General features: G+C 42.0%; 1 protein-coding gene across 1 annotated transcript in view; it reads left to right on the top strand.

The window, feature by feature from the left end:
- LOC104545962 (fibrillin-1-like) overlaps positions 1 to 7297 on the top strand; it is a gene marked incomplete at its 3' end in the record, with an annotated part of 102873 nt that overhangs the window by 46534 nt on the left and 49042 nt on the right. Inside the window, exons 7-8 of the mRNA XM_010191232.1 lie at positions 1121 to 1246; positions 5078 to 5236. Of these exons, the coding sequence (XP_010189534.1) occupies positions 1121 to 1246; positions 5078 to 5236 (285 nt within the window). The remainder of the gene's footprint in view (positions 1 to 1120; positions 1247 to 5077; positions 5237 to 7297) is intronic.

The raw sequence follows: 7297 nt of genomic DNA, 5'->3' as shown, positions 1-7297 counted from the left end.
CACTGGAAACCAGGGAAAAGAGTAACTACAGCACAGGTGGGCTACTGGTGGTGGTGAAGGAACAATTGGGGCTGGCATAGGTTGGTACTGACATGACTGTAGGTAACATGAACTCCTGCCTGTGGGAGGAACCCTTCAAGTTCCCTCTGTTCATATCTGCAGCTATGATCAGGTACAAGAAGCTATTTGTTAGGGTTTGTTTTTTTTTCTGCAGACTTTGAAAATTTTTATGATCAGGTACAAGAAGCTATTTGTTAGGGGGTTTTTTTTTCTGCAGACTTTGAAAATTTCCTGCATTGGATCTATGATGATTTAGTGTATGGATTGAGATTCATTAGTGACAGAAATCACAAGATGGGCTTTCTTAATCACTGACAAAATCTAAAGGGAATTACAGACATTACCTGACTTCTGCAGTAGGTATTTCAGTTTTTGTCTAGAAATCTGTTGAAACGTCAGAACATTCACTGGGTGGAGAAATCCAGGACAGGTAATTTTTGTTGCCTGCGGTCATCCTGCTTGGAGCTCTAATCCTGTCAGAGTGCATTAGCTAGGCAGTGCTCAGTGCTTTTATGTGGGGGATTTCCCAGAAAAACTCAAGTGCAGCAGGAAGGACGAACAATTCAGTAGGTGCTGCACTTCCCTTTGAGCCAGTATTGAACCATTGCCTCAGGACGGTGCCAGGAGAGGCTGCGCTGCTGGAGATACCGTTGAGACACAGCGGTTTCGCTCCTGATCGCTGTGGTCATTACAGGTCCCATGATAATTTTCTTAATTCTAGTGTGCAGAATTCAAGCTGGAGGGGTTATGGTTTACTTACAGGTAGTAAATCCCCTCTGCGCTTCAGGATTTTCATCCATCATTATCAAGCAGTAAAACAAACTCTCTGGCTTTTTGCAATTTACAGCTATAATGTTTTCTTGGGTTCTTTTTCACTTGTGTTTATCAGATACCTAACAAAAGATCCCAATTCAAAACTGCTGATTATGTCCTTAGTACATAAGTTAGGAGGGATCTCAGACCACACTGAATTTGGTCATTAATCATAATTATAAAACACCTATTCTTGTGCCAGAACTACTTTAGCTAATGTGCCCCTGCTTCTCTTTTTGCCTTGAAGATATTGATGAGTGCAGCACCATTCCTGGAATCTGTGACGGAGGAGAGTGTTCAAACACCGTTAGCAGTTACTTCTGCAAGTGTCCTCCGGGGTTTTACACAGCTCCTGATGGCTTAAAGTGCATAGGTGAGTAGAGTCCTGTAAATTGTAGGACAGTAGATGTCATGAACATTCATGAATGTCTGAAATGGGTAATGGTGTATCAGAGGTGTATGTCAGCTTGTGATCTTGAAATTCTTTTATATAGAGGTCTATGATGTACCTGTTCATGTATTCTGAAATGAGGTTTCCATTTGCAGCATGTGTTTCCTCTTCCCTCTTTGTAGTGACCTCTTTAATTTTTCTTTTTACAGTTTTCCTGTTGTGCCATATTTGTTGCCTTAAAATGGGCAAGACTTGTTTGACAGATCTCGTCGATATTCTTGCTCTCATGTTTGTCTTTGATTTAGTCCATGTTATATTCAGCAGTCATTTAGAAAAGCAGATATACTTCAGAAAGAAGCTAATAATCCAAACCAGGTTTTTTTCCCTCATTCCAAGTGTTATGACCCTCATACAGGTATTTTTAATTAAAGAAAGTAGTGTGATAAGCTGAGTGTGGGACATTTGTATCTGCTTTCATGATGCTGGTGACTTGGCAGTGCTGTTCTTTCAGGCTTTCACTGTGGCAGAACAGAACGTGGCTTCCAAAGGCCAGACCAGGAACCAAAAGACTGCGTGAATTAAATGAGACTGCTGCTGTGGTGCCAAAGCCATGAAAGAGTAGGGTTAGCACTTACTGCTTCTGGGAAGCGTACAGCCTGCTCTGAGGCAGGTCAAGTATTCAATTAATTTTTTTTTCCTTATTATTTTTATGCAGTAATTAAGTTTTTTCACTGCCAATGCTGAATTTTGAGCAATTATTGTCATTTAAGAATCAGATGAAAGGTTTATTTCCTCAGTTTTGACTTGTTTATTATACACAGTGCCAGCATTGGAGTTCAGGAGAGCACCTTGTGTTTAGTGCCTTTGTTAGAAAATGATTTGGGAAAAAATTGGGAAAAAGAACTTCACAGATGAAAGTACCCACTGATATTAACTTCCCCAAGAGATCTGGAAGTAGATTGGGTTATAATTAATTTTGAATGGTGCCATTCTAATCCTGCAGGTTGTGAGAAATGAACTGTACTTCTTCCATGACCAAGAACAGCATTTCTGTAGATTGTGTGCACACTGTGCACTTAAAATGCCAGGGGGAGTTGCTTTCATTGCTTCAGATGAGTAGCTCCTAAATGACTGTGGATTATCAAATCATTGATTGCTGCTTGTACTTCATATTTATGAAGGAGATTCACCTTTCTGTAACAAAAAAATTGTAGAGATGCGCAACTTCCATTTGGTTTTTACTCTTTATGGTCATTGCTCAGTCAGGACTGCCCAACATTCACACCCGTGTTGTGTTCCTGAAGTGTTCCAGCCTTTTTTGCCCACTGTAGTTATAGACTGAAATAGTTCCGCTAAAGAATTGGGTATGTAAATGGTGACAGTCTGTGTTAAGTCTATGTTATGCCAGACTATGAGCCACCATTAAAATTTTGGCTTTGTGTCCAAGGCAAAACGTGCTAAATAGGAAGCACTATTAATTATCTGCAGATATATTGAATTCATGTCTATTACGCAGACTGCATACTTGCCATATTAACAGCAACAGAGCCCGGATCTGCGTTAGAGCTGGGCAAAACATGCAGTCTTGATTTAATTACAACACGCCTGCTTTCAGTGAGAAGTGTTAGCTGAACGTGTCTGTTCTTGTAGAGATGAGGAAGTGCTCCTGAAGATGTATCCCGTATGGGACTCAAACTGGGCAGCAGTGGAGCCAAGCGTCCAAAGGAAGAACCAGGAGTGGCATTATAACAAACCTTAAAAATCAGAATAGGCAAAGCAAAGTTAGGATCTCCTACAGCCAAAGAGCAGAAACAAAAGTGGGACACCCTAACCCAAGTACGTGAGGACTGCTATGAGGAAAGCTGCTAGCCTGTGCTCACACCTAGCATAAGTTTGTTTGGTCGGTGTTACCTTTAGATGGCTTTTTCTTTTTTTAAAAAATATTTTTTAAGGAGGAACATTTTTCTTGAAAGTTATTTTCATGGTGATTTTTTGCCTTTTCAAAATACTGTATTTTTTAGCGAAAAATATTAAAATCTGAACATGATTTTGTGTTTCTGAAGCAGCAGAACAGTCGTTTCCTGCTGTTCTCGCCCTCATTTGTGAGTTTTACCGTTTGAAATAGAAAATGGAAAACAAGACTCAGTTCTGATGAGGAATTGGGGAAGATTTGGCATTGTTCTCACAAACTTACTGTCTCTTCTGAGAATTCTGTGCCTTAGATAAGCTCTCACATCTGTAGGTAGACAAGGATGTTTGCTGTGTGTTTACCTTTTTACAGCACATTGTGTGCTTGCACAGATCCTGTGCGCATCCTTGTTCCACTGCTGCCCGTGACTGCGTTTGAATGTTTCACAGAACTGCGAAGGATGAGTTACAGAGGATGACGATACGGTCTGTTAGATAACTTCCTTCCCTACCACCCACCCCACCATCACACCGAGCATCTGAATATCTCTCCACTCCATAGGAAGACCAAAAGGCAGTGGGGAGCAGTTTGCGTCAGAGCTTTATTTGGTTTTTTTTAAATGGTAGATGAGGGCAGTTTAGTTGGGTACCAGGAGAAAATGGAGCACCAATAATAGAACTGACCAGAGGGGTTTTTCCCCTCTATTTTGAATTTCCATGATATGATAATACAAGTGAACTCTCTAAATTTTGGAAGCGAAGGCCAACTGACTCTTTCAGCTGTACTGCCAGTAATATCCGTGTTCTGGGGTCCAGCTGATAACAGGCAAAACCATGACAGACCCTCCCAACATATCACTGTATATCAACTTCCTCAAAACAAGAAGAAACTTCCCTGCTTTTTTTTACATCCACTGGAACAGCCAGTAAACTCTGGAAGGCACTGACACCAAGCATGAATCCAGCATGCCCTGGATAGCTGAGAGGCTGTGTCTTTAGGGAATGGTGTCTGCTGTTGTAAGGTTGTATCTGCAGCTTTCCTCTACATGTCGACAGCAAATGTTGGTCTGTTTTAGAAACAAACTTGGACTGGTTTATCATGCAGCATCAAATTACACCACAGCTTATACTGAGTTTGACATCCTGTGACATACTGTGAAACGACTGCTCAGCGTTTCACATTGTATCGCAGTATTTTTTTTTGTTATTGCTTTTTTTGATGCTCCCATCCACATTTTTCTCTCCCTTCTCTAAGCTGAGGGCTATCTGTGCAATGTTGTTAGAGCTGAGTGTATGAGATCTGGGTACAGGACGTCCTTTGTACAGCACGTGCTTACCGTTTTCAGACATCTCCACAAGGAATGTGATGGCACCAGTTGAAGCTGCGTTGCTCTTTCTTGCCTGCAAGCCTATGTTTTGTCAAACCAGTACATGCTTCAGCTGGGGAAACCATGACTAATGAAAAGTGAGTTAATGCTTTGGGAGCTGCAGTGATGTGAGTTCATTGCTGCACATCAGTGGCTTTCAAATCAAAGCTTAAACAGGGTTGAACTGGCACTGTCTTTAATAGAGATGGCGCTGCAATTTTTCTTTGGCAGCATAGCAGCATATTTTATTATGTGTGGAACACACCTTTCTGTTCTATTTCTGCCTCCTTTAATTCATTGCTGTTCCATGTTTCACTTCGGTTTTTTCACAGGAGATGTTACACCTGAATCCAAAGCAGCCCGAATATTATGTAGATTTTTCTGGTTTTCTGCCTTTTTGTTTTCTGGTTGTTGTGACGTTCCAAGTTTTGTGTCATCTATAATGTAATCAAGCAAGGAAAACAGGGCCTTTCCCTTTTGTGAAAGCCACATTCCTCTCTGGACCGATGATTACATATCCCTCTCTTTCTCTCGGTAGACGTGCGTCCTGGATACTGCTTCTCTTCCCTGACCAACGGGCGCTGCGGCGGTCAGCTCCCCCAGCCTTTGTCCAAGATGCAGTGTTGCTGTGACAGCGGCCGATGCTGGTCCTCTGGTGCAGCCACCGCTCCGGAGATGTGCCCCATTAGATCCACCGGTATGGATCCCCCTGTATTCTTACCAGCATGGTTGGACACTGAACGAGACACTGATTTTCTTTTATCGATAGTGTTTTCATTGAAGAGCTACTCAGAGTGGTCGAAGCTGGAGGGCACCCTGGGAGATCTCCTAGTCCAGCACCCCTGCTCAAAGCAGAGCCTGCTATGACAGGTTGCTCTGCACCCCCAGGAGGGTAGGGCAAGCATACATCATTGAAGGATTTTATCTGCTGCTAATTAATGTTATAGTAATGACTATTCTGACCCTACCCGATTCAGATTTCGTTTTCAACATCCTCTTCAGGCTCAAGTTGCTTCCTCCAGAGCCCTCTAATAGATCCCTATTCCCTCTGCAGTTTAACTGGGGTTTCCTTCCTTTTACATCTGGCTTTGAGGTGCCATTTGTTTCCTGATGTTTGATTGAACGTAGTTTCTGTCTTCTGCCAAAATGTGCTGTACTTTATCGCCTCCCTGTGTGCTGAGATCCCCAGATAATGTGAGATTTGAGTTCAGAGAAGATGGCGAGCAGCTTGTGAAACGAAGCGTGGGGGAGTGGAGGAAAGATGTTTCTGAAGTTGTTTAGGGCTGGAGACCTAATGAAATGCTCTGGAAAGAAGAGTACAAGAAGCTTAAGGATTGGTGGGAGGAGGCCTAGGAAGGTGCGGGGTTTAGGGAGGAATGGGGGTCATAACACTGCAGCAGTGTAACTGAAGAAACTGTCAGAGGTCGTGTATGGGAGTGTTTGTTATTCCTGTTTTTAATCCTTTGAGTGCAACTGTGTGACACTGGAGCAGAGATCTGTGATGAGAACTCTTGGAAGGCTCTTCCTGCTTCTCTCACTGTCTCATTAATAATATTTAAACATGTTAAATGTCCAAGGCTGACTAGAGTAATGCCAGCAAAATAGTGTAATCTGTAGATGCTTATCTGAAAAGGGAAAACAAGGAGAAAGCTTTCGATCTTAACAGACTCCCGGTTGTCTTTACATACTTTGTAATTATTCATATCTAACTGGTGAGTAAAACTGGGTGGAAATGTAAAGTAATGTGGCCAAGGCCGCAGACTCGGACGTGGTGGAGGAGCTAGAACCCAAGACATCCTGACTCATTAATCCATGCAATAATCATAATCCCAGATCATGGTTGCATGCCATTTGTTTTTCCCTGACAGGCTTTAAATTGAGACTATAAATTACTCTTTTCAAAAGTGCTGTTGAAACTCTCTGAAAGGCCTTACATGTATGTAAGGTATTGCTGTCGTTTTTTAATCAAGTTCAGTTACTCCTAAATGTATCCTGAAAAAGCAAGATGAGGAATGTAGAGCTGTCAGTGACCCAAAATCTCCCTGACTCTGAAATGGAAATTTACTGCAGTATAAAGTGGAGCACTCGCTGCATAATGTAACCAAGCAGTTGGATTTTCAATGTGGGCAGCAGACCCAGATGGTACTATAAAATAGGCTGTTTATTGCTAGAAATTATACATGGAGATTAAAGTTGCAGTAAAAAAAGGCTTGCACTGTATTTCCTTGCACAACACGGCAATAATTGTTTATGTGGAATGACGGGGTTCACCATTGACAGTATAAATGCTACAGAAGTGGTGTCTCAGACACCCAGCTGTGCATGTTCAGTTCTCACCTCTGCAGTCCCTTCACGTGTGCTAATTCATTCAACGGGTGGGCAGCCCCGGGGCTGTGATGTCTTTCTGCATGGAAGGCCTAGGCTCTAGGCTTTAGGTGATTGGGTATTGCCAGTCTGAAGTGAAAAAGAAATACAGCGTTGTTTCTTCCACAAAGACCAATCAGAGGGTTATGGAGAATGTGCGATTAGAGAATTGACGATTAAAGCAAACGTTTGCATATTGGAATGTATGTGTGTACAACACAAACACCACTTCTCTGGTGTATCACAGGTAGACCGCGTAGAGAGCAGATTTAACTTGCATATGAATATGAGTGTAGGAGACTGGGGAAAAAATGAACAAAATACAATAAATAAGTCAATAAAATCTTCTTGGGAATGATTTAAAGATTAAAATAGCTCTGAGGAACAGTGTAGG

This window comes from Mesitornis unicolor, unplaced genomic scaffold (genome assembly GCF_000695765.1).
Source record: "Mesitornis unicolor isolate BGI_N332 unplaced genomic scaffold, ASM69576v1 scaffold2189, whole genome shotgun sequence".
NCBI lineage: Eukaryota > Metazoa > Chordata > Aves > Mesitornithiformes > Mesitornithidae > Mesitornis > Mesitornis unicolor.
The sequence above is the reverse complement of the archived record's forward strand: the minus strand, read 5'-3'. Positions and strand labels throughout refer to the sequence as shown.